This window comes from Salmo salar, chromosome ssa12 (assembly GCF_905237065.1).
Source record: "Salmo salar chromosome ssa12, Ssal_v3.1, whole genome shotgun sequence".
NCBI lineage: Eukaryota > Metazoa > Chordata > Actinopteri > Salmoniformes > Salmonidae > Salmo > Salmo salar.
Window position 1 is genome coordinate 31,189,319 of NC_059453.1, and position 26,139 is coordinate 31,215,457.

Below are 26,139 nucleotides of genomic sequence, written 5' to 3' on the forward strand. Positions count from 1 at the left end.
TATCTCTATGGCACAACTCTGATATAAAATCTTTCTGTTTTAAATTGCCGAAATGCCACGTGCATCCACTTATATTGGTGCATTCGCATAAACCTAGCCATTACGGAACTTCTATTCGATCAAATAGGCCTGACGTAGCAAATAAGGATAAAAAAATTTGTTGACCAAATTTGACACGCTCTCATTGACCTCAATACAAAAATTCCTCACTTCCTGGGCTTATTATTGTCATTGCCAGATTTTGGGTGGAGTAAAACCTCAAATCTTGCCTCTTGCTCTCTGACCTTACGTAGTCCCCACATCTGTTTTTCAGTGGAAACGGAAGTTAGGCTGAAAATACTGTATCCGTGAAAACCGGAAACATCCGCTTTCTCCCAACCCCGCTGGAGAGGTATGACTGGGAAAGCTAACTAGCTGTGAAACCACAGTTTATAAACCTTTTTATTTCTACTATAATACTTCAATGTTGTTTTCAAGTCAAAGAGCTCAGAGGTAGGGCGATCAACATTTTTGAACCCTCAAAATCCAGAATGAGACGACACACAACATATGATGAAGACCTGCGAGATGCTACCAGGAGGAAAAGCGAGAAAGTAAATAATCATTTTTGTCACTTCTTGCACATGCATTTCCAGAAGTATTGGCAATGTGACTATTTACATTTGGTGATTTAATTTATTTGCCGGTACCTTCCTGACTGGCATACTTATGTTTACATAGCCAGCCTGCTCTGAAAATGACATTAGCTAACGTTAGCTAATCTAACGTAAGATAGCTAGTTGCTAGGAAACTCTGATCTGCTTCTAAAATATGTGGACAGGATTTTTTTTAATATAATGTTTTTACAAGTTTAATTCAATGTAACGGGTATGACAACCAACTAAACTGTGTCTGACCTACCACATGCATGCACATCCACATCCAAGCATTCCTTACCAATTCGCTCAATTACCAAACTTCAGGTTTTATTTTGAAGATGCATATATTGTACATTTTGCAAGTTAGGAAAATAGTGGTTTGCCAAGTGTTCCCTGTGGCTCAGTTGGTAGAGCATGGTGTTTGCAACGCCAGGGTTGTGGGTTCGATTCCCACGGGGGGGGAGTACAAAAAAAAAATGTATGCATTCACTACTGTAAGTCGCTCTGGATAAGAACGTCTGCTAAATGACTAAAATGTAAAATGTAAATGTAAGTGGATTCTTCTGTTCCATGCGCTGGCAGTCGAAATACAGAACAGAGAACAGTGTAGGTATGAGTTTCCTCCGTGTATTTCCAACACACAAAACTAACGCACAGCTAACTGTCTCACTTACTATTTACTACATCTACTACTACAAACCCAAGGTTATTATTTTATTTTATTAGGCGCCCTGTTAGCTGTTGTCAAGGCAGCAGCTACTCTTCCTGGGGAACGCAGAAATAAAACGTCATACCACCGGTGTAAAATAAACCGATGGCTGTCCATGGTGCTGAAATTGCGAGGGCATCTCTAGCTTTGCTTTGGCTAATGGATAAATGTTTATTGGTAGGCCTATTTGGTAGTCATTTTCTCATGTTAAGCCTAACATTTCAGGAAGCTATACATGTTGTCGCAATGTTGCCATTTTTAGACTGCTGACTGGTGCCAATAATGTAATTACTTGTCCAGTAATTAAAGTTGGAAATTCAAACATTGCAGATGGTAAAATAATGTTTTTACGCAACAGCATACTAATCAGCTACCAATGGATTGTTTATAATATACAACTGTCCTGTTTAGGCTACCTGAACCTGCATGACATGAGCCGTCCTCGTGCTCTCTCCTAGCTTGGATAGAAAGTTGTTGTGCGTAAAACCAGTCTATTAATGCCAAGTAATAGTCAGTCCACCCTCAAAACACTAGTTTACTAGGGATTGTTTCATTATTCAGTGTACATTCTATAGCTATGTACTGTATTTAGCTGCTTTTTGATAAAAAATTACACATCAAATAGCCTAACAAGTTTTCTCCCGAGTGGCGCAGTGGTCTAAGGCACTGCATCTCAGTGCTAGAGGCGAAACAACAGACCCTGGTTTGATCTCGGGCTGTATCACAACCGGCAGTGATCGGGAGTCCCATAGGGTGGCACACAATTAACCCAGCGTTGTCCAGGTTAGGGGAGGGTTTGGCCGGGGTAGGCCGTCGTTGTAAATAAGATTTTGTTCTTAACTGACTTGCCTAGTTAAAATAAAAACTGGGAAAAAGTATTTGGCTTGAGGGTAAAATCAGCCACTATTTATTGATGAACTCAGCGGGTTTTGACTGGCTAATAGCTTACACAAATAGGCTGCAATATTCAAGGTAAATTAAATCTAACTTGAGAGTCTCCTGAAGTCCTCATTTTTTTTGTGCAAATCTTTTCACCGCGGCCTGTAGATCCTTGCGGCCCCGACTGTTTTATTCTTGAATAATACATGCCAAGATATACCTGAGAGAAGGGACTGTTCATATTTGCAACCACACAACTCAAACACCGGTTCACCAGTATGAACGAAATCGCAAACCGCTTTTTTTGTTCAAGCCTCAAGAACGGTTGTCCGCTAAATATGATAATCTGAGTTTGCATCTGCAAATGTATTGTCTGTCCATTTATCCAGACGACCTGTCCATAGAGCTTTCTATACGTTAATTTCTTTCCGTAACGTGTTGAAGCCGGCAATTAAGGCGAATGAGAGGCACAATTAAAGATGTTGCAGAACTGCGGTATTTGAAGCACAACTCACTTCTGACCAGTTTCCCGGATGTTGCTATGGCAATCAATCTGTTTTTACAATCCTTTAACAGTCGCTTCTGCGGAGAGATCGTTTTCTAAACTAAAATTCATAAAGAACTAACTTCGAAGCATTAGGTTCTCGGTCTGATATGCGCATTTGAACACACGAGTAAACTCCACTCATTACACTGGCGCCGTCGTAGCCTTGACCTCGGCATTTGTTCACCGATATCCCCTCAATCAGTGATTGTTTTTTTTATGTTCTTCAAGGCCTGAGGCACTTTTTCGTTCACATTCCTGAAGCTCAAGAAACAAACACTTAGCTTACATATGGAAATTAAAAACGTTAATATTAATTACTTTTTTGAGTGTTACTGTCAAAGTGATGATTAAACGAGAGAAAATAGATGATCTACTTTGAGCCAGGATAGACTGACATACTGACATCCGTGTACATTTAAGGGCCAGACATGCTACTCTGTTCTGGGCCAACTGTACTTTGCCTATGTCTGTCTTTGCAGCACTTGACCATATAACTGGTATGAATCTTGTCAACCTTCATCAATTTTTAAGGTATAAAGCAAGCAGCTGTCTTAGTGGATGGTTATCCATTGATATTCTCTCATGTCTCCTGTTAGGACCCTGAGGATAAACAACACGAATCCACCATTTACTCATTCAGGACACAGGAGCAGGACACAGCAGCCACAGGCTTCCAGCGCTTCCTCAATGTCCTCAACAAAGGGGTGGACATCAACAAGCTCTCAAAGATTGTGAACAACGTGAATGAGTTACCCCCTATGCAGGAGGGCCATCCCAAGACTACCTACAGGAGTGAGTATAAGGGGGGGCCAGCTCAGAGCTCTCAGGATTGCTTGGGGCCCCACAGTAGAGCTCTGCCACAGGACCACAGTCACTCACACATTCGTGGAGAAAGGAGGCCGGATCTCCCACACAGCCAGCTCCAGAGCCTGCTGGAGTCCATCGGGCTAGACCTGGGGGTGGAGGAGTTGGGCCGACTGTCAGACCGGACCAAGGAGAGGCTGTACGGGATGAAGAGAGACCAGGAGAGGAGTCCCTTGATGTCAGACAGGCACTCTAGAACTAGAGACTGGGACAGAGAACGAGACGAGGACACAGAGAGGGACGGATCTAAGAGAAACGGAGAAAGAGACAGAGAGAGAGACTGGGCCAGTTCTGAGCGCGACCGAGAGAGAGACGGGGACAAATCTGAGAGAGATAGGGACAGGCGTTCTAATACCAGAGACAGAGACAGACACTCTGGTCCCAGGGACAGGCGCTCTAGTACCAGGGACAGACACTCTGGTACCAAGGACACTACCAGGGACAGACACTCTGGTTCTAGACACTCTGGTACCAGGGACAGCAACAGGGACAGGCGCTCTAGTACCAGGGACAGCGAGAGAGATAGGCACTCTGATACCAGGGACAGCGAGAGGGACAGGCACTCTGGTACCAGGGGCAGGCGCTCTAGTACCAGGGACAGAGACGAGGACAGGCGCTCTAGTACCAGGGACAGAGACGAGGACAGGCGCTCTAGTGCCAGGGACAGAGACGAGGACAGGCGCTCTAGTACCAGGGACAGAGACGGGGACAGGCGCTCTAGTACCAGGGACAGGCGCTCTAGTACCAGGGACAGGCGCTCTAGTACCAGGGACAGGCGCTCTAGTACCAGAGACAGGGACAGGCGTTCTAGTAGCAGCGACAGAGACAGGGACAGGCGCTCTAGTAGCAGGGATAGAGACAGGGACAGGCGCTCTAGTAACAGGGATAGAGACAGGGACAGGCGCTCTAGTAACAGGGATAGAGACAGGGACAGGCGCTCTAGTAACAGGGATAGAGACAGGGACAGGCGCTCTAGTAACAGGGATAGAGACAGGAACAGGCGCTGTAGTACAAGGGACTGTGACAGAGATGGCGACTGGGACGAAGAAAGTGACATGGATTGGTATAGGAACAAGTCCAAGGAAAGTTCTGCTGAGCTCAACACATACTCCAAGGACCCTATATATCCTTTTTCTCACCCTCCTAATGCATCTATGATGGCAACCTTCTCCACCACCCAGTTCTCTCTGTATACCTGCAAACCCTACGCCAATGCCTTCCCTCCAGGTTGGGGTTATCCCCCTGGCCTTATGCCCCCTGGCTTTAGGCCCCCTGGCTTTAGGCCCCCTGGCTTTATGCCCCCTGGTACCATGCCCCCTGGTATTAGGCCCCCTGGTATTAGGCCCCCTGGTATTATGCCCCCTTTTACCATGCCCCCTGGTACCATGCCCCCTGGTATTAGGCCCCCTGGTATTATGCCCCCTTTTACCATGCCCCCTGGTACCATGCCTCCCTTCCCATACCCCCCCCCTGGGTATCCACCCTACCCCAGCGCCCCACCACATTACTCTAATAGTACAGCAGCCTTAAGCCAGACATACGCATACACGCAGGCTGCTAGAAACCTCCAGCTCTCATCTACTCAGCCTGCTAGTAACCACCAGTTAGCATATATCCCACTCCCATACAACCAGCCCACTGGCACCCTCCAGCAGCTAAACACCAAGTCCACTGGCAACCTGCTCCAGCTCATGAACCTCCAACTCCCAAACAGCAAGCCCGCTAGCACCCGCCAGCTTACATACATTCAGCCAGCTAGCAACCCCCAGGTCAAATCTATCCAGCCTGGTGGGACCCGGCAGCTTACATACATTCAGCCCACTAGCAACCCCCAGGTCACATCTACCAAGCCCGCTAGCACCCGCCAGCTTACATACATCCATCCTGCTAGCAATCCCCAGGTCACATCTACCCAGCCTGATAGCGAACTCAAGTTCACAAGCACGGCTGTACTGACGCCAGCACTGAAAGTGTTGACCCCAGGCCCCATCTCCTTGAGCAAGGCCCAACAACTGAAGGAGCTGTCACCCCCCCGCTGTCTGCATTACGTTAAGACGGTGGTGCCCAAGGGCAGCAAACGCCGCATGAGACGGTCAAGAGTCACGAGAAACAGGCAGGCGTTTGAAGAAAGGTGTAATAAATACAGGAAAGAGGTTCTGAGAAAGAGGAGAATATATCGAGATCTCCAAGGGAAGAGAGATGGACTGATTGCAAGAGCAGCAGCGAAAGTGGCCGCTCAGTTGGCTGCAAAGTATCCCAGGGCCCTCTCTGAAGCGGAGGCAGAGAGCGATGTTGAAGGGGAGAAAAAACCAATGCCTGAAGAAGTGATTAAAGGGAAACTAAAGAAGAAGGTTTGTGTAATTACTTCTGGAAGTACAGTATTATCATTGGTATGATAGACTTTGGCTTACTTCTATGCTGTTCTCATTTTGTCATTATTGCTTGTGTCTTTTTACTAACGATATTACTCACCATTCAGTCATATTTTTATTGACATGCGATTGTATACCCTTTCTCAGCTTGAAGAGTTCAACCTGAAGATGAAGCGGAAATCGACTCAACAGACACCAACATAAACTCAAAGGCAGTTTGTTGTAAGTAAAAGCAGTAGAAATACTCCATTTATTTAATCAAAGAATCCGTATTCTGGCGTGTTTACTCCACTTTGGTGAAATTTGTAAAGTTGAGTTGTTTCTTAAGTTAATGACCCTGGAATATTTGATTTGGGTCAGTTATGCAGTGATTCTCTTATCAAATCAAGAAAGCATGACTGTTTTTCTATAATAGCGAGTCATTCGTCTCAACTCTTCCTCTTTTCTGCAGATCTTCACTTGGCATCATGAGCTCATCTCCCACTAGAATAGAACCTGCTGCTGACCCATCCAGACGCTATGGACATCAGTTGGCTTACATTGATACCTATCATCCATTTATTGATTTGTAATGACGCTAACAAAGGATTTGTTATCTTTGAGCCACATCCTTTAAGGCTACATATTGAAGATTTTTTTTCAGTGTATGTTCAGATTGGATTTATATGTAGTAGCATGGGTATGGTCAGGGGCTTTTCTTGAAAATGTGATCTGACTAGCAAAAATGATTCCGTATATAGGCTTTTAGCTTTAATTAGGGCCTGGAGTTTTCCTAGGCTAATCATTTGGTCAGGAAAAACTCTTAACCCATTTCTGTGGATCCTCTTTCACTGTGTATATATACAAATAAAGAGTTATTTTATTTCTTTCTTTCTTTTTCTCAAAAAGTAACTTCAATATGGAAGTCATGCTGATGCTCTAAACTATGCTCCACACTCCGTCCTGTTGGTGGCAGTATTGGAATTTGAATCATAAGAAGGTGAAAAAAAATCTACAAAAGCAGGTACAGCAGGAAAATAAAATACTTCTTGTCTTTGGCTAGCTAGATCGTTGCTTTTGTACTAGCTAATATATGCATTTTTATGCAATTGCGTGGAACTTGTTTGACGCCTCAAATTCTAAAGTGACACGGCGAACATAATGAGATGGTACCCTCTTTAAGGCCTAAGACGAACGCGGGTGAGGTTGCAGATTGGAGGTAAACAATAGTTTTATAGCTACTGCTTGCACATTATTTTTAAGAATGAGGTAATGTGTTTGGTTATGTTATAAACATTTATTGGGCTATATGCTTTTGTCACGCTCACAGCATGTTCTGAAAATGGCATAGCTACAAGCTAACGTTAGCTACCTAGCTTAGTAGAAGAGGTTCTGTTTCAGATTCATGCAGCTTTAGTATTCTGATCATAGTTAGCATTTATGGCTAACATTTGAAGCCAGCAATCGCGTTCCTCACGCTAGGAACGAATTTCCTCAAGTTATAATGAAAAAGTGCCAGTCGGTCCCAAAACACAAGTTTTATGGAGACTTGTGGGAGTACTGCTTATGACGTCGCCCACTATGCGCTTTCGTTAGCCTGATTGCATCCAGACTGAGAAGTCCGCATTGCATTCCGTGGTCAGCAAGATCTGAACACAATCAGCACAAAGCCACTTCTGAGAAGGTGACAACATTTGGTGCGATTATTCGCAAATGGAAGAAACACAAAAGAACTGTCAATAAGAACTGCCAGGGGCTCCATTCAAGATCTCACCTCGTGGGGTTGCAAGGATCATGAGAACGGTGAGGAATCAACCCAGAACTACACGGGAGGATCTTGTCAATGATCTCAAGGCAGCTTGAGAATACATATACATGCCCGTCTGAAGTTTGCCAATGAACATCTGAATGATTCAGAGGACAACTGGTGAAAGTGTTGTGGTCAGATGAGACCAAAATGGAGCTCTTTTGCATCAACTCAACTCGCCGTGTTTGGAGGAGGAGGATTGCTGCCTATGACCCCAAGAACACCATCCCCACCGTCAAACATGGAGGTGGAAACATTATGCTTTGTGGGTGTTTTTCTGCTAAGGGGACAGGACAACTTCACCGCATCAAAGGGACGATGGACGGGGCCATGTAAACACACGGCCAAGGCAACAAAGGAGTGGCTCAAGAAGAAGCACATTAAGGTCCTGGAGTGGCCTAGCCAGTCTCCAGACCTTAATCCCATAGAAAATCTGTGGAGGGAGCTGAAGGTTCGAGTTGCCAAACGTCAGCCTCAACCTTAATGACTTGGAGAAGATCTGCAAAGAGGAGTGGGACAAAATCCCTCCTGAGATGTGTGCAAACCTGGTGGCCAACGACAAGAAACGTCTGACCTCTGTGATTGCCAACAAGGGTTTTGCCACCAAGTACTAAGTCATGTTTTGCAAAGGGGTCAAATACTTATTTCCCTCATTAAAATGCAAATAATTTTATATTTTTGACATGCGTTTTTCTGGATTTTTTTGTTGTTGTTCTGTCTCTCACTGTTGAAATAAACCTACTATTAAAATTATAGACTGATCATTTCTTTGTAAGTGGGCAAACGTACAAAATCAGCAGGGGATCAAATACTTTTTCACCCCACTGTAAGTATCAAGTGTAGACACCAGGTCGTGTCTACACTTGACACTTACATGCGACTTATGGTATCAGCAGGGGTGCAACTTCCACTGGGGACGGCGGGACATTCTGAAATTGCATTTTTGTCATTGCTCCCCCCAATTTTGTCATTGCTGTGATACAAAACACAGTATCAGTGTGCTTTAGGACCATGCAGACGCCTTAGAGAGGTCGGGTAGGCTCTTTGGTGGTATCAGCCAGCTGGATTTAGGACCACGCCGACACCACAGAGCGTGCGGACAGGCTCTGTGAAGGAAAAGCTTCTGAAAGGCTGGCTTATAGGACCGTCACTGGAGAGATGAACAAAGGCAGGTGCTATGTGTTGTGCTTTTTCTTTGAGTTGTAAAAGCAAGCAGAGCAGAAACTGGCTACCCTTTATTTGACTGATGCAAGGTAACTGCTGTTTGACTTAACGGGAAAAAATTATTTATTCCCAGTGCTGAGCTAGTAGTGTAGCTAACTGACATGTAACATTAGCTAATGTTTCATCCCCTCTCGACTGAAGTTCTGTCTAAAGTGAATTAACTAGCTACAGTGGCTAGCTAGTAGTTACCACAACCAGTTCAGCTATAGCTATCTCAGCATCTGTCAGGTAGCAGAATTTAACAGCTGTTGTGTGAATGGAAATATTTTGTTTTGTCCTGTTTCAACAGAAGTAAATTAACTTGGCTAGTTTTTGCCAGTTGATGTACCATTAGAGCTAGCCAAAAGTTGTCTGATGCTAGCTAGCTCACTAACTTCAGCTATTATTTTTGCCTCAATCACACTAGATGAAACCAGCAGCCAAACGATTGAAGACTAACATTCAGACATTTTTTTTGACAGTGCAATGTGAGTTTATTAGAGTCAGTATATCAATGTAACGTTATTGATCTGGCGCAACTACATGACAGCAGTTTAAAGCTACAGTCTAGGATCTGTGAATAATGGTCATTTCAATTATTGAACCATTGGTTCTATTCTTGGGTAATAATGTATAAATGTACACAAAGGTAATTATTTGTAATGCCTCATTTTAACAGGATCAGATTGTGACCGGGGTCTCAGCAGGATCAAGAAACCAAGGAAGACCAGTCTGTGGTGCGGTAGGGTGAACTTATATGTTATGCTCTTGTGAAGGCTGGCAAAGAGTGTTATTTTATCTCAGCATATCTACAGATTCTCCTTTCTCCCTGTTTTTCTTTGCTTGGAAATGTTGATACTGGAGACTGATATCAGAAGAAACTATGTAACCTAGCATTTATAGCGGCTAAGAAATGCATCGCTATTAATTGGAAGGCTGGTTATCCTCCGACAATGTCACAAAGGATGGCAGAAATGTAAAGATTAAGGGTATACTGTGCAACTTTCATAAGGTCTGGATGCCTTATATGGAATACTGTACGCATGAAAACATGCCCACGTCAGGGGAGATACCTATTTAGGCAATCTCTAGCTGCTGGGCTGCTCAGTTCTGGCCCAGGGGTCAGCCGTACTGTTGGTTGTCATTCTGACCTTGGCCTAACACACCTGAAACCAATAATAAATGTTTCACTAAGATCCTAAAGCTGAGTGGGGTGTGATGGGTTGGGGCATTGCAGGGCGTTGGACCCCTAGGGACAAGACGGGGCGATCCAGCTATATTGTGTGCAAGTAAAAAGAGCTCTACAGTACTATTAGGCCTATGATATGAATTACAGTGCCCTCAGTAATTATTGGGACAATGAAGCATTTTTTTCTTATTTTGGCTCTATCCTCCAAAAGTTTGGATTTTAAATCAAACAATGACTATGAAGTTAAAGTGCAGACTGTCAGCATTAATTTGAGGTTATTTTCATCCATATCGGGTGGACTGTTTAGAAATGACAGCACTTTTTGTACATAGTCCCCCATTTTAGGGGACCGAAAGTATTGGGACAAATTCACTTGTATGTGTAGTAAAAAGTGAAGTATTTGGTCCCCAAATTCATAGCATGCAATGACAACATCAAGATTGTGAGTCTACAATTTTGTTGGATGCATTTGCTGTTTGTTTTGGTTGTGTTTCAGATTATTTTGTGCCCAATAGAAATTAATGGTAAATTATGTATTATGTCTATTTGGAGTCACTTATTGTAAATAAGAATATAATTTGTTTCTAAAAGCTTTTACATTAATGTGGATGCTACCATGATTACGGATAATTCTAAATGAATCATGAATAATTATGAGAGAGAAAGTTAGATGCACAAATATCATACCCCCAAGACATGCTAACCTCTCACCATTACATTAACATGGGAGGCTAGAATTTTTTTTGGGGGGTATGATGTCTATAACTTTCTCACTCATCATTATTCACAATTCATTCAGGTTTATCCATAACCATGGTAGCATCCACACTCATGTAGAAGCGTTTGGAAACATATTATTTACAGTAAGTGACCACAAAATTATGCCAAAAGGGTCATATTAGATTGTGTAGAAATGCAGGAAATTTGTTTGATGTCCCAAAAAATTGAGGGAGGACCCCCAGTCCCCCCTCCAGGTTATGTCCCCCCTCACTTCTAAAACCAAAGTTGCGCCCCTGGCTATCAGAATATGAAGATATCACAGAGAAGACTGGTCTAGACGCACAGAAGAAGCTGCTTGGCGACGTTGTAGCCCATTCCAGCCTTGTGTAGGTCTACAATCTTTTCCCTGACATCCTTGGAGAGCTCTTTGGTCTTGGCCATGGTGGAGAGTTTGGAATCTGATTGATTGCTTCTGTGGACAGGTGTCTTTTTTACAGGTAACAAGCTGCGGTTAGGAGCACTCCCTTTAAGAGTGTGCTCCTAATCTCAGCTCGTTACCTGTATAAAAGACACCTGGGAGCCAGAAATCTTTCTGATTGAGAGGGGGTCCCTGCCATCCAGGACATCTACACTATATACTATATACTGTACTATATATACAGTACAGTTACATTCTAGACGATTCTGTGCTTCCAACTTAGTGGTAACAGTTTAGGGAAGACTCTTTCTTGTTTCAGCGTGACAATGCCCCCGTGCACAAAGTGAGGTTCATACAGAAATGGTTTGTTGAGATTGGTGTGGAAGAACTTCACTGGCTTGCACAGAGCCCTGACCTGAACCCGATCGAACGTCAACTACGAACCAGGCCTAATCACCCAACATCAGTGCCCGACCTCACTAATGCTCTTGTGGCTGAATGGAAGCAAGTCCCCGCAGCAATGTTCCAACATCTAGTGGAAAGATGTTTTCTATCTATTCCCGGGTATTATCAGCTCATTGTTATGGATGTATCCAAATGAATGTCAATAGAAAACAGCTACTTTGCTGTTATTCTGCCTGCAGAGGTAGTGACTGTGTTAGCCGCAAGTAAGGGATAGGAATGTTGCCAGAGAGCATGGCAACAGAACATAAAGAACAAACGACTGGGTCGTGTCCAAAAGATGATAAAGTATGAATTTGTTTATATAAATGAAAATATCAACCTTTTTTTTCTACCTGTAAATGTGTGCTTAGTATTGTTTCTTTGGCAACAGTGGTATAAGCTGGATAAACTGCTGTTATTCTAGCTGCAGAGGTAATGACCGTGTAGCAGTAGCAAGTTGGCTGGCTAGCTAGCAGCAAGCATGGGATAAGAACGGAATATTAAGAACGAACGAGTGGGTCGCGTCTGTAAATATCAAACTAATCGAACGAACGACTGGGTCGCGTCTCTAGCAAACCAAAAGAAGAGAAAGTATGAATTTGCTTAAGAAAATATCAGCGAAAGATATGTATTTTTACCGGTAAATGTGTGCTTTCATATTGTTTTCTTTGGCAACTGTGGTATAAGCTGGATAAACGCCTCCGTTCTGTACATTACCTTGGAAAAAGGGACTCTGCTCCACCTCGTCCCGCTGCATCGTCCATTATTTCCAAGGTAATTTACAGAACATCGGCGTTTATCCCTTACATGTACTACGGGTATGACAAAACATTTATTTTTACTCTTCTAATTACATTGTTAAACAGTTTATAATAGCAATAAGGCAGGCACCTCTGGGGTTTGTTTTATATGGCCAATATACCAAGTCTAAGGGCTGTATCCAGCCACTCCGCATTGCATCGTGCATATAACAGCCCATAGCCACGGTACTGTGCATTCGGAAAGTATTCAGACCCCTTGACTTTTTCCACATTTTGTTACATTACAGCCTTACATGCTGACCACACCGCTCACGTGTGCGAGCTTTGCAAAATAAATGTACACATGCATGTTATTCAATCATTGCACCCACACTGCTCGCGCGCCTCAGCGAGCGTCTGGGTGGCCAGGCGCTAAAATAGAAATAGGTTCTATTTGTGACTCTCAATGCGTTGCAAAGTCCGGCCTCTCCAATCTCCTCATTGGTTTTTAGGAGCATATACCCACGTGGCATCTCCTCATTGGTTTTTAGGAGTATATACCCACGTGAGTGATTGAAAGATGAACTGACGTCCACACTCCAATCGGTTGTAGTAATGCACTGTAAATTTGGTTGCCAACCACCATATAAAGTCCAAAGAAGTAAAAAAGAAGCTTGAGGAGAGATGACGAAAAAGGAATTCAGTTTACCGTTTTATCTGTGGATTAATTGTCGGAGTAGAGCACCTTGTGCATTTCAGGTAAAATAACAACCCACTGTTTATATCCCAGGACAAATTAGCTAGCAACAGCAAGCTAGCTAGCTAAACTGCCATAAATGTTTAATGCTTTTCGACTTGTCCCCAAATGAATATAATTGGTTCAGAGTTTGTTTTGATATTTCAACCTGCGTGTCCTGATTGTGTCTGGTGTGGGGGTACAAAATCAACCTGCGTGTCCTGGTCGTGTCTGGTGTGGGGGTACAAAATCAACCTGCGTGTCCTGGTCGTGTCTGGTGTGGGGGTACAAAATCAACCTGCGTGTCCTGGTCGTGTCTGGTGTGGGGGTACAAAATCAACCTGCGTGTCCTGGTCGTGTCTGGTGTGGGGGTACAAAATCAACATGCGTGTCCTGGTCGTGTCTGGTGTGGGGGTACAAAATCAACCTGCGTGCGATGGCGCATGCAGGCGCACGCGTGTCCGGTTTGGTCAGCATGTTATTCTAAAATTGATTAAATAACATTTCCTCATCAATCTACACACAATACCCAATAATGACAAAGCAAAAACAGGTTTTTATAAATTTTTACAAAAAATAAATAAAATAAAAACATACCTTATTTACATAAGTATTGCCTTGGTCAGGGAGGTGACCAAGAACTCGATGGTCACTCTGACAGAGCTCAAATTCCTCTGTAGAGATGGGAGAACCTTCCAGAAGGACAACCATCTCTGCAGCACTCCACCAATCAGGCGTTTATGGTAGAGTGGCCAGATGGAAGCCACTCCTCAGTAAAAGGCACATGACAGCCCGCATGCATTGTGCTAAAAGGCACCTAAAGTACTCTCAGACCACGAGAAACAAGATTGAGCTCTTTGGCCTGAATGCCAAGCGTCACGTCTGGAGGAAACCTGGCACCATACTTACGGTGAAGCATGGTGGTGGCACCATCATGCTGTGGGGATGTTTTTCAGCAGCAGGGTCTGGGAGACTAGTCAGGATCGAGGGAAAGATGAACGGAGCAAAGTACAGAGAGATCCTTGATGAAAACCTGCTCCACAGAGCTCAGGACCTCAGACTGGGGCGGAGATTCACCTTCCAACAGGACAATGACCCTAAGCACACAGCCAAGACAAGCCGGGAGTGGCTTCGGGACAAGTATATGAATGTCCTTGAGTGGCCCAGCCAGAGCCCGGACTTGAACCCGATCAAACATCTCTGGAGAGTCCTGAAAATAGCTGTGCAGTGACGCTCCCCATCCAACCTGACAGATCTTGAGAGGATCTGCAGAGAAGAATGGGATAAACTCCCCAAATGCAGGTGTGCCAAGCTTGTAGAGTCATGCCCAAGAAGACTCGAGGTTGTAACCGCTGCCAAAGGTGCTTCAACAAAGTACTGAGTAAAGGGTCTGAATACTTAAGTAAATGTGATAATTCAGTATTTATTTTTTATTTTCCAAAATGTCTAAAAACCTGTTTTTGCTTTGTCATTATGGGGTGTTGTGTGTAGATTGAGGGGGAAAAAAAACATTTAAATCCATTTTAGAATAAGGCTGTAACAGAGGAACTCTGGAGCTCTGTCAGTGACCATTGGGTTCTTGGTCACCTCCCTGACTAAGGCCCTTCTCCCCCGATTACTCAGTTTGGATGGGCGGTCAGCTCTAGGAATAGTCTTGGTGGTTCCAAACTTCTTCCATTTTAAGAATGATGGAGGCCACTGTGTTCTTGGGGGCCTTCAATCCTGCATACAATTTTTGGCACCCTTCCCCAGATCTGTGCCTCGATACAATCCTGTCTTGGAGCTCTACGGAAAATTCCTTCAACCTCATGGCTTGGTTTATGCTCTGACATGCACTGTCAACTGTGGGACCTTATACAGACAGGTGTGTGCCTCTCCAAATCATGTTGAATCAATTCAATTTACCACAGGTTGTCTCCATTCAAGTTGTAGAAACACCTCAAGGATGATCAATGGAAACAGGATGCACCTGAGCACAATGTCGATTAATTATTTATTTATTTATATATATTTTTATACATTTGCAAAAAAATCTAAAAACCGGTTTTCACTTTGTCATTATGGAATATTGTGTGTAGATTGATTTTTTTTAATTAATACATTTTAGAATAAGGCTGTAACGTAACAAAATGTGGAAAAAGTCAAGGGGTCTGAATACTTTCCAAATGCACTGTACGTATAAAGCTATGATGGTAGAATTTTATAAATGCCAAAAGATAATTTGGTCGTTCGACATGGTGGGATCTTTTTGTGTCAGTAAATGTATTTTGCAAGAAATGGTGGTAGAAACGCCTTTATGCGCAAATATTGATCTAATGACCATCATATTAAAGTTGGAGTCACACGATGACACTGTGTGGTCCTGCCACTATGACTTGGGAGACCATGCAGTTTATTAGACTACAGCTGAGTTATGAAGAACTTCACGGTGTGATGAAGGTGAATGGTAGTGCTGAGCAATTAGTGCTTTTTGAGGTAGGTTTCGGTTTGATTATTAAAAAAATAACGGTTTTCGATTTAGGTTTTGAGGATTTTTAAATTAAATTCACTATGCATTATGTGGGTTGAATGCGCTAACATTGAATAGAATAATTAATTAATCGTAGTGACTGCCAATTACTGCTTATCAGTTATTAACCAACATTTATTCATATTACTTTAATAAAATATTTCAGTTGTGTATATTACATTTGTTTTATTTGATTCATATTATTTCATTCCAAGTCATCTCTATAGAGCTGCGGCCTTTGCCGTCTGACAAAATCACTTTTGTAGTTCAAAGTTAATAAGGCATGACTGGTGAATACCAACTATCAATCATTTAGATCATGTATTTTCAGTTAGAGATACGGTGAAAAGCAATAGCTGCTCTATATCCCCTTGCGATGGTGCATTCCTCTGCCTCTTCTGTAAAAAAAACAGACCGGACAAGTAGATGCACAATGAATTGTGGTCATTGTAGTTAATTGCCATGTTTTATGCTATAAACTATGATGAATATTGGCCCTGTTGGAAACTACAATTCCCTACCACATCGCACAGTTCAGACTGGATCTGATTTATCTCTAGAGAAACTGCTATGTGTTCATTGAGCTCACAGAAAAAAACAGAACAAAATGGAATTCAAATAATTGAACCGACATTGGTCAATTAGTTGTTGTTTAAAAAACAAAATATTGTAGTTTAAAAACAGAAAAAAATGACATTTAATTGCCCAGCACTAGTGCATGGTGATCTTGATGCTCCTTTCCAATAAATATTGAAGGTCTTATTAATGAAAAAAAATATATATTTCACCTTTATTTAACCAGGTAGGCTAGTTGATAACAAGTTCTCATTTACAACTGCAACCTGGCCAAGATAAAGCAAAGCAGTTTGACACACACAACAAAGAATTACACATGGAATAAACAAACATACAGTAGGAAAAAAGTCTATATACATTGTGTGCAAATGAGGTAAGATAAGGGAGTTAAGGCAATAAATAGGCCATGGTGACAAAATCATTACAATGTAGCAATTAAACACTGGAGTGATAGATGTGCAGAAGATGAATGTGCAAGTAGAGATACTGGGGTGCAAAGGAGCAAGATTATAATAAATACAGTATGGTGATGAGGTAGTTGGATGGGCTGTTTACAGATGGGCTATGTACAGGTGCAGTGATCTGTGAGCTGCTCTGACAGCTGGTGCTTAAAGTTAGGGAGGGAGATATGAGTCTCCAGCTTCAGTGATTTTTGCAGTTCGTTCCAGTCATTGGCAGCAGAGAACTGGAAGGAAAGGCGGCCAAAGGAGGTATTGGCTTTGGGGGTGACCAGTGAAATATACCTGCTGGAGCGCGTGCTACTGATGGGTGCTGCTATGGTGACCAGTGAGCTGAGATAAGGCGGGGCTTTACCTAGCACAGACTTGTAGATGACCTGGAGACGATGGGTTTGGCAACGAGTATGAAGTGAGGGCCAACCAACGAGAGCGTACAGGTCGCAGTGGTGGGTAGTATATGGGGCTTTGGTGACAAAACAGATGGCACTGTGATAGACTGCATCCAATTTGAGTAGAGTGTTGGAGGCTATTTTGTAAATGACAACGCCGAAGTCGAGGAACGGTAGGATGGTCAGTTTTACGAGGGTATGTTTGGCAGCATGAGTGAAGGATGCTTTGTTGCGAAATTTTGGATTGGAGATGCTTAATGTGAGTCTGGAAGGAGAGTTTACAGTCTAACCAGACACCTAGGTATTTGTAGTTGTCCACATATTCTAAGTCAGAACCGTCCAGAGTAGTGATGCTGGACGGGTGGGCAGGTGCGGGTAGCGATCAGTTGTAGGGCATGCATTTAGTTTTACTTGCATTTAAGAGCAGTTGGAGGCCGCGGAAGGAGAGTTGTATGGCAATGAAGCTCGTCTGGAGGTTAGTTAACACAGTGTCCAAAGAAGGGCCAGAAGTATACAGAATTGTGTCGTCTGCGTAGAGGTGGCTCAGAATCACAGGCAGCAAGCGCGACATCATTGATGTATACAGAGAAAATAGTCGGCCCGAGAATTGAATCCTGTGGCACCTCCATAGAGACTGCCAGAGGTCTGGACAACAGGCCCTCCGATTTGACACACTGAACTCTATCAGAGAAGTAGTTGGTGAACCAGGCGAGGCAGTCATTTGAGAAACCAAGGCTGTTGAGTCTGCCTATAAGAATGTGGTGATTGACAGAGTCGAAAGTCTTGGCCAGGTCGATGAATACGGCTGCACAGTATTGTCTCTTATCGATGGCGGTTATGATATCGTTTAGGACCTTGAGCGTGGCTGAGGTGCACCCATGTCCAGCTCTGAAACCAGATTGCATAGTGGAGAAGGTACGGTGGGATTCGAAATGGTCGGTGATCTGTTTTGTTAACTTGGCTTTCGAAGACCTTAGAAAGGCAGGGTAGGATAGATATAGGTCTGTAGCAGTTTGGGTCGAGTGTCACCCCCTTTGAAAAGGGGGATGACCGCGGCAATCTCAGACGATACGAAAGAGAGGTTGAACAAGTGACATGATGATCGATGTTTGACTAATTTGACAAATAAAAAATATTCTCGTTCTTCTCCATAATAATCTCATCGTGTAGACTAGCCTACCAGCACAACCTACCTGCACTGTATCTGTGAGCTGTTGGCTAGAGCACATGTGCCGATACTAGTGTAAACACATTTGCTATTTTACACAACAGTTTTTGTGCCAAAACTATCGGTAGAGTTGAAAATGCGATAGAATTCAGTTCATGAAAACTTAGCGAAAAGGTACTTTTTGTGTGCACTGTATCATCACACACTGATTTCTATGACACCACTGGTTGGAAAATGCGCATATTTTCTTTATCCATATTCTCGAATATTCGCATAAATCTGTCTCCAAATGGATGGAAACCAAGCTAGTGACTGCCATTATTGAAGTTGTTTGTGGTGATGTCAAAATTAGGGTTGTACAAAACAGTCATCAGCGATTGGATCATTTCTAACCAGAGTATCAAAGCCAATAACGAATTTTAAAAACCCAATTGATCGGTTTCTGGGACCAATCGGAACGGTTAGAATGTGATTGCGTTCTAGAAATTGTCGGGGAGATACTCAGATCCAGACGGTTGTCACTAGTTACCACAACCACAAAGTCATAAACCCTGCCTATTTCTGAAATGTCTTTAAACCAAACCCTAACCACACTGATAATCTCATGCCTAACCTTAAATTAAGACCAAACAGCTTGTTTTTGTTTTCTTGAATCTTTAGATATAGCCAATTTTGACTTTGTGGCTGTGGCAACCAATCCATTGCAGATAAATGCATTAACATCCTTGGGCATAGCGTTTGGCCGGAGCAAGGAGTTTGGGTAGCCAGGCAACCTAGCACAACAGTACACAACAACATGTAGCTTACATTAAGTTTACCAATGTCTTCTTACATTTTTATTTTATGCTGCAGTGAACCTGAAGAGTCATCCCAGCTCAGGCACGCTGGAAGATAACATACCAAATGGAACCAGAGAGGTTTGGTGCTTCCTCTGCTATGAGCTACATTATGGATCCATCGTCCAGAGACGGGATCAAAGGCTCATTGAGGGGTAGCAGTGCTCCCCTCTCCACAGACACAGATGGGGATGTTGATGGCGATCCTGTGCAGCCCAGTGTGGACCTGGAACTCGCTCGTAAGAAGAAGGAGCTGGAGGTCATAGAGGAAAAGATAGCTCGCAAGAAAGCTGTTCTTGCTACACGACAGCTTAAACACGGAGCTAAGGACATGCCTAAAAAACAGACTGCATCCACAACAGTGAAGGGCATCTCTAAACAGACCAAGATAAACAATACAATATTCAAAACATACAACCATGTCACCGACAAGTCGTCACGCGTATGCCTACCTCTTAAACGGAGGGTGCTGGACATTCTGAGTAAGTTCAGAAGAACACCAGTTCGGTACCTACTGCGTAAGGTATGTACCTATTAGTTCTGTATTTATTAATCAGGGTTGGGGTCAATTCTGAATTTAGTTGCTAATTGGTCTTTCATTTCCATAAAATGTTGGGATTTTAATTGAATTGGCCACACACCACAGGAAGCAGAATTTAATTTGAATTAAAGGGATAGTTTTGGTCAAATTCCCCTTTGAGTTGTCTGTAGAATTGAATTAAATGAAATTCAAATAGATAATTTATTCCATACATCATTATGTTCATGTTGACATCATGTATGGTGACCAATAGTGTTTGACATGTTGTAGCCCTACAAGCTCGCCGTCATGTATACAGTTAATAACGTGCAAGTACATTTATTTAACGTTCATTCTTCGGGCGTTCAAGTTAAGTCACACTGAAATGACTACCTGTTTTAGCAGCACGTGTCTGTTGAAGATGTATTCATAGTCGGAAGACCGTTCTTATTAAATCGCCATTCCTCACATTACCTGTGCACAAGAAAGTATTAAAATCAAACGTGTACACTACCGTTCAAAAGTTTGGGGTCACTTAGAAATGTCCTTGTTTTTGAAAGAAAAGCAAACATTTTTTGTCCATTTAAAATAACATCAAATTGATCAGAAATACAGTGTAGACATTGTTAATGTTGTAAATGATTATTGTAGCTGGAAACGGCTGATTTTTAATGGAATAGCTACATAGGCGTATAGAGGCCCATTATCAGCAACCATCACTCCTGTGTTCCAATGGCACGTTGTTAGCTAATCCAAGTTTACTGTTACTCTGTAAATGTTGTTTATATTTTTGTTCAGTATAATTCACAATTCACTTTACGTGTTATTAAATGTAATGATAGAACATACATTTCTCAGAATGCATTAGATCAAACGCTCCATGACAAAAATACAAACAAAATACTGTTTGACATCATTGAGTTATAATCAAACTAGCATTTTAAAATGGTGTCTGTATTCTTTAGCTAGAGGTGGCAAATTATTTTGGCAAAGGTATTTGTCAATGGATTGAGACTCATATTCATGTCTCAGTTGAATTTCTTTGATTTGAATTAAATTCTACTTCCTTTATTTCAAATTCTGCTTCCTGTGGGGTGTGACCAATTCAAATTTCAATGAATGTCTTGAATATAATTTTTATCCCGAATTGACGTCAACCCTGTCATGAATAGATATTTCCTGATAGATCAAAAAGAAGTTGATGCTTAATAGTAAATAATTACAAAAAAGCATTTGTGCAAAAAACTTCCAGAATTAATCAAGGCGTGTAGTGGAAAAAAGTAAAACGCCTTTATTGTTTACGGCTTATGCGGAGCAAGAATAAAAAAAGAAGCACAATCAGGGTGACCACCAGATCTTTCTTGGTGTTTGGATTCTGATGTTTCTACTACATGGACTTAATAGTTAATGTAAGAACCAGGTTTTTCTACTGCTAAGAATCTAAGAGGTAAATAAAAACTGACCTTGGATCACTATCCAGGGGCAACTTCCTTACACATACTAAAATGGTCCTTTTAGTATGTGGTCCTTTGTAGATCAGTAGGTAGAGCGTGGCGCTTGTAACGCCAGGGTACTAGGTTCGATTCCTGGGACCACGCATATGTAAAATGTAGGCACGCATGACTGTAAATCGCTTTGGATTAAACGTCCGCTAAATGGCATATATTATATTAAAATATTCTCTCTTTTTTCCTCCGGGATACCCCTACCAAGCTGAAGAAACAAAACAAGATGCGAGCATTGGAGCTGATGATTAGAGCTCCCCTAGAAAATGAAGAGGCCCATCCTCTGAGACTGAGAGTGACGGCTTTAATGAACCAAAGACGCTCTCCCAACAATGAGGTATGTAGCCATCACAAAACAGAGGTCGGCAAAAGTATCATAAGGAAGTCAAGAAAACCATGGTTCCCCGATTTAATGCAATGGATTTCTGCGATTTGTCACCCATCCCACATATGCTAGATATTAACTGTCTACCTACTTGTACGCATCATAATCTTTTTTTGTGTTTTTATAGGCCTAGAGTGTTGTCTAGAATGTCATGGCTATATTAGTGTCATCTCCGTCAACCACCTGCATGAAAATGTTGTTTTCCTTTCAGATGCATCAATTGCTACCTATCATGCTAACAGTCATTGAGATGGACTTGTAGCATAGCTAGTCAGATAACAGCCAATCATTGCTGAATGAGTAATTATGAGTAAAATGCAGTTGACAGAATGCAACCAATACTGTGCACTCCGTAATTATTGGGACAGTGAAGCATTTTCTTATTTTGTGTCTATTCCACAGGTTTGGATTTAGAAACAAACAATGACTGTGGGATTAAAGTGCAGACTGCCCGCTTTAATTTTAGGGTATTTTTATCCATATCGAGTAAACCGTTTAGAAGTTACAGCACTTTCTGATCATAGTCTCCATTTTAGGGGACTAAAAGAATTGGGACAAATTCATTTATGTGTATTAAAGTAGTAAAAAGTGAAGTATTTGGTCCCATATTCATAGCACACAATGACGACATCAAACTTTGTTAGATGCATTTGCTGTTTGTTTTGGTTGTGTTTCAGATTATTTTGTGCCCAATAGAAATGAATGGTAAATAATGTGTTGTCATTTTGGAGTCACTTTTATTGTAAATAAGAATAGAAAATATTTCTGAACACTTCTACATTCATGTGGATCCTACCGTGATTATGGATAATCCTGAATGAATTGGGAATAATTCTGAGTGAAAAAGTTAGATACACAAATATCATACCCACAAGACTAACCTCCCGTTATTGTAATGGTGAGAGGATAGCATGTCTTGGGGGTATGATATATTTGTGCGTCTGTAACTTTCTCACTCATCATTATTCACGATTCATTCAGGATTATCTGTAATCACGGTAGGAGCCACATTAATGCAGAAGTATTTAGAAACATTTTCTATTCTTATTTACAATAAAAGTGACTCCAAAATGACACAATACATTATTTACCATTCATTTCTATTGGGCACAAAATAATAGCAAGCCCATGATAACACAAAGGTAGGGTGAAATGCACACACAAACGATACGTAAATGAAGTTTGATGGGCCGTCTTGATGATGCAAGCAGATCATACACTTTTTGTTTGTTTATAGCTGAAGTGGATAGATATTCATTGATGTTTCCTCATGTCTCCTGTTAGGTATTCCCTGATGATAAACAACATAATCCAACCATTCAGAGGCCAGTTCACTCACTCAGGACACAGGAGAAAGACATAGCAGCCACAGGCTTCCAGCGCTTCCTCAATGTCCTCAATGAAGGTGTGGACATCAACAAGCTCTCAAAGATCGTCAACGACGAAAATGAGCTACTCATTGTGGGCGAGGAGCTACCACAAGTTTGCCCGACTCTGCTCGAGGGTCATGTTGACTCCAGCAGTAGATCCAAGTCTTCTCCAGTTGAGGAGAAGGTGGTGAGGCTTGAGGATGAGCAGCGGTACGAGCAGATGCAGACCCTGCTGGAGATCGTTGGGCTGGACTTGGGGGTTGAGGAGTTGGGTCGGCTGACAGACAGGACCAATGATAGGCTGTATGGGAAGATGGGAGACTTGAAAGGGAAGGAGTTTGAGAATGAGAAGGGAAAAGAGAAAAAGGAGAGCGAGCCCTCATTAAAACATCTCGGCACTTCCACATTACCATCAGACAGCGCCAGCCCTAGCCCCCTTCTAAACCAGCACTCAAACATGACCGTTGAATACAGCAGCTCTAGTAACAGGGTATGGGACATAGAGACACACAGGGACAAATCTGAGAGGGACTGGCACCAACACTCTGGTACCAGAGATGAGGACAGAGAGAGGGAGGAGGATATAGTCAGAGAAATGGAGAGATCTGAAAGAGATGGAGAGAGAGATGGGCACAGAGATCGGGACAGAGAGGACAGCGCCAGAGAAGGGGACAGTCCTACGAGAGGGAGATACAGGAAAAGATGCTCTAGTACCAGAGACAAGGACAGAGTCAGAGAAAGGGACAGATCTGAGAGAAACCGAAAGGGAGACGGGCACAGACACTCTAGTACCAGAGAGCGAGACAAGGACATACCGGTAGTCAGAGAAACGAACAGATCAGAAAGGAACAGAGATAAAGACGGGGACGGAGACCCAGAGAAGGACTGGGACGGAGGCCGAGAGAGAGACCGGGACAGATCTAGGAGAGACGGGGGCAGATACAGATCTGAGAGAGACAGGGACAGAGACCCAGAAAAAGGCAGGGACGGAGGCCGAGAGAAAGCCCGGGACAGAGTGAGAGACCGGGACAGATGCAGATCTGAGAGAGAAAGAAACCGAGATATAGACAAGGATATAGAAAGGTGGCTGCAAAGGACCAGAGACAGAGACAAAAGCTCTAGGGCCAGAGACTGGGACAGCGAGAGCGACTGGAACAGCCACTCTAGTACTAGAGACTGGGACAGAGCGAGATCTGAGAGGGATTGGTATGGGGATGAGTCCAGGGAAAGCTCCATTGAGCTCTACTCATACTCCATGGACCCTATATACCCTGTTTCTCATCCTCATCCATTTATGATGGCAAACTACTCCCCCACCCAGTACTCTCAGTATATGACATACCACAGCAATCCCTACACCATCGCCTTCCCTCCAGGGTGGGGTTATCCACCTGGTACCATGCCCGCTGGTATTATGCCCCCTGGTAACATGCCGCCTGGTACCATGCTTCCTGGTATTATGCTCCCTGTTACCATGCCACCTGGAATCATGCCAGCTGGTGCCATGCTGCCTAGTAACAAGCCCCTCCTACCTAACCCCCTGGGGATCCACCCTACCCCAGCGCCCCCCCATATTACTCTTATGGCACTGCAGCCTTAAACCAGACATACGCATACACCCAGCCTGCTAGCAACCTCCAGCTCTCATCTACCCAGCCTGCTAGCAACCTCCAGCTCTCATCTACCCAGCCTGCTAGCAACCTCCAGCTCTCATATACCCAACCTGCTAGCAACCTCCAGCTCACATCTACCCAGCCTGCTGCTAGCAACCTCCATCTCTCATCTACCCAACCTGCTAGCAACCTCCAGCTCACATCTACCCAGCCTGCTACTAGCAACCTCCATCTCTCATCTACCCAGCCTGCCAGCACTGCAGCAGTCTTGCCTGTCCTACGTAACCCCCCCATTTGTCACAAGAAACTAGCTCCCTGGTATAAAGAAAAGAACCATGCCCTGAAGCAAGTTTGCAGACAAATGGAACGGAAATGGCGCTCCACCAATTTGGAAGTCTTCCAACTAGCTTGGAAAGACAGTAAAAGGCAATATCGAAAAGCCCTCAATGCTGCTCGATTAGCCTACTTTTCCAACCAGATTGAGGAGAATAAAAACAATCCAAAATGTATTTTAGATACTGTTGAAAAGCTAACTAAAAAGCAGCATTCCCCAAGTGAGGATGGCCTTCACGTCACCTAAGCAGTTACATCCTGCCTGGTTGGCCCTGTCTGGGGGTATCTTCGGACTGGGCCACATTGTCTAAGCACTGGGTTCTGTCTAAGCACTGACATTTACTGGTGAAAAAGGCTTTATAAATACATTCATTTGATTGGTTGATCTTAACTCAGAGATACACATACATACAACCCTCTAGCAACCACCATCTCGCATACACCCAGCCCTCTAGCAACTGCAAGATGTAGTGAAAGTGTCCTGTCAGATGGTGACAAAGAAGTCCCCCTCTGAACCAGGGTGAATGAAGAAAGCAAAGGGGGTAAACAACATATTCTTCACATGTATTTTCATGAAGAGTTATCACAATCATAAGGCTCACCAGCACAAAATAAAGTGACTGCTTGCAGATGCGGCAGGGAAAGTGGCTCCTCAGGTGGCTGTAAAGGATTTCCCCTTTGGAGAGGAGCCCAAGATCCAGAAGGAGTAGCAATGATAGATGGGGAGAATCTACATGCTGACACTGTAGAAGAAGTGGTCCCTAAGAAGCTAGATGTGTAATGACACTAGCAAAAGATTTGTTATAGTTTAACCTCATCCTTAAATGCTTCATGTTGAAGCTATTTTCAGTGTAATGTTTTGTATTGTATGTGGTATGGGTAGGGCCAGTGGTTTTTCTTTACTATTATATCTGCTCAGCAAACGCATTTTCTCTCCCGTTATAAACCAAATAATAAGGGCGTGGCGTTTACTTGGTCTGGTCATGTGGTCAGGAAAAACCCCTGGCCCTGGGCATAGTACGTGTGTCAATGCAATGAAAAGACCATTGATGACATGTTTGTAAGTTCTCATGCCTGATAGCTGAAAGCAAGAAAACTGCCCATGTTTCATTCCCCACTTCAGTCTATAGATCAACTTTTACTTTGTATATATTTAATTGAATAAAATATTCTGTCTAATATTGTAAGTGTGGAGTATGTGAAAGGAATTTAACCAAGGCATTAAGCTTCAC

General features: G+C 43.0%; 2 protein-coding genes across 5 annotated transcripts; both read left to right on the forward strand.

Moving 5' to 3' along the window:
• Positions 1 to 329: 329 nt before the first annotated feature.
• LOC106564943 (YLP motif-containing protein 1) lies at positions 330 to 6,875 on the forward strand. Its single transcript, XM_014131488.2, has 4 exons — positions 330 to 593; positions 3,370 to 5,988; positions 6,157 to 6,231; positions 6,461 to 6,875. Exons 1-3 carry the CDS (start codon positions 531 to 533, stop codon positions 6,211 to 6,213), a joined length of 2,739 nt encoding a protein of 912 aa, XP_013986963.2. The 5' UTR covers positions 330 to 530; the 3' UTR covers positions 6,214 to 6,231; positions 6,461 to 6,875.
• A 107-nt stretch (positions 6,876 to 6,982) lies between these two features.
• On the forward strand, positions 6,983 to 26,088 carry LOC106564942 (nuclear speckle splicing regulatory protein 1). 4 transcript variants are annotated; one of them, XM_045691253.1, is made up of 6 exons: positions 6,985 to 7,207; positions 8,787 to 8,963; positions 9,678 to 9,740; positions 19,198 to 19,704; positions 21,415 to 21,543; positions 22,876 to 26,088. In XM_045691253.1, the coding sequence occupies exons 4-6, from the start codon at positions 19,249 to 19,251 to the stop codon at positions 24,559 to 24,561; spliced, it is 2,271 nt and encodes a 756-aa protein (XP_045547209.1). In that variant the 5' UTR covers positions 6,985 to 7,207; positions 8,787 to 8,963; positions 9,678 to 9,740; positions 19,198 to 19,248; the 3' UTR covers positions 24,562 to 26,088. The 4 variants fall into 4 exon arrangements, with proteins under 4 accessions (XP_045547208.1, XP_045547209.1, XP_045547210.1 ...); XM_045691252.1 differs by lacking the exon at positions 8,787 to 8,963 and having other exon boundaries at positions 6,983 to 7,207; XM_045691254.1 differs by lacking the exon at positions 8,787 to 8,963 and having other exon boundaries at positions 6,990 to 7,207; positions 9,678 to 9,735.
• The last annotated feature ends 51 nt before the right edge of the window (positions 26,089 to 26,139 follow it).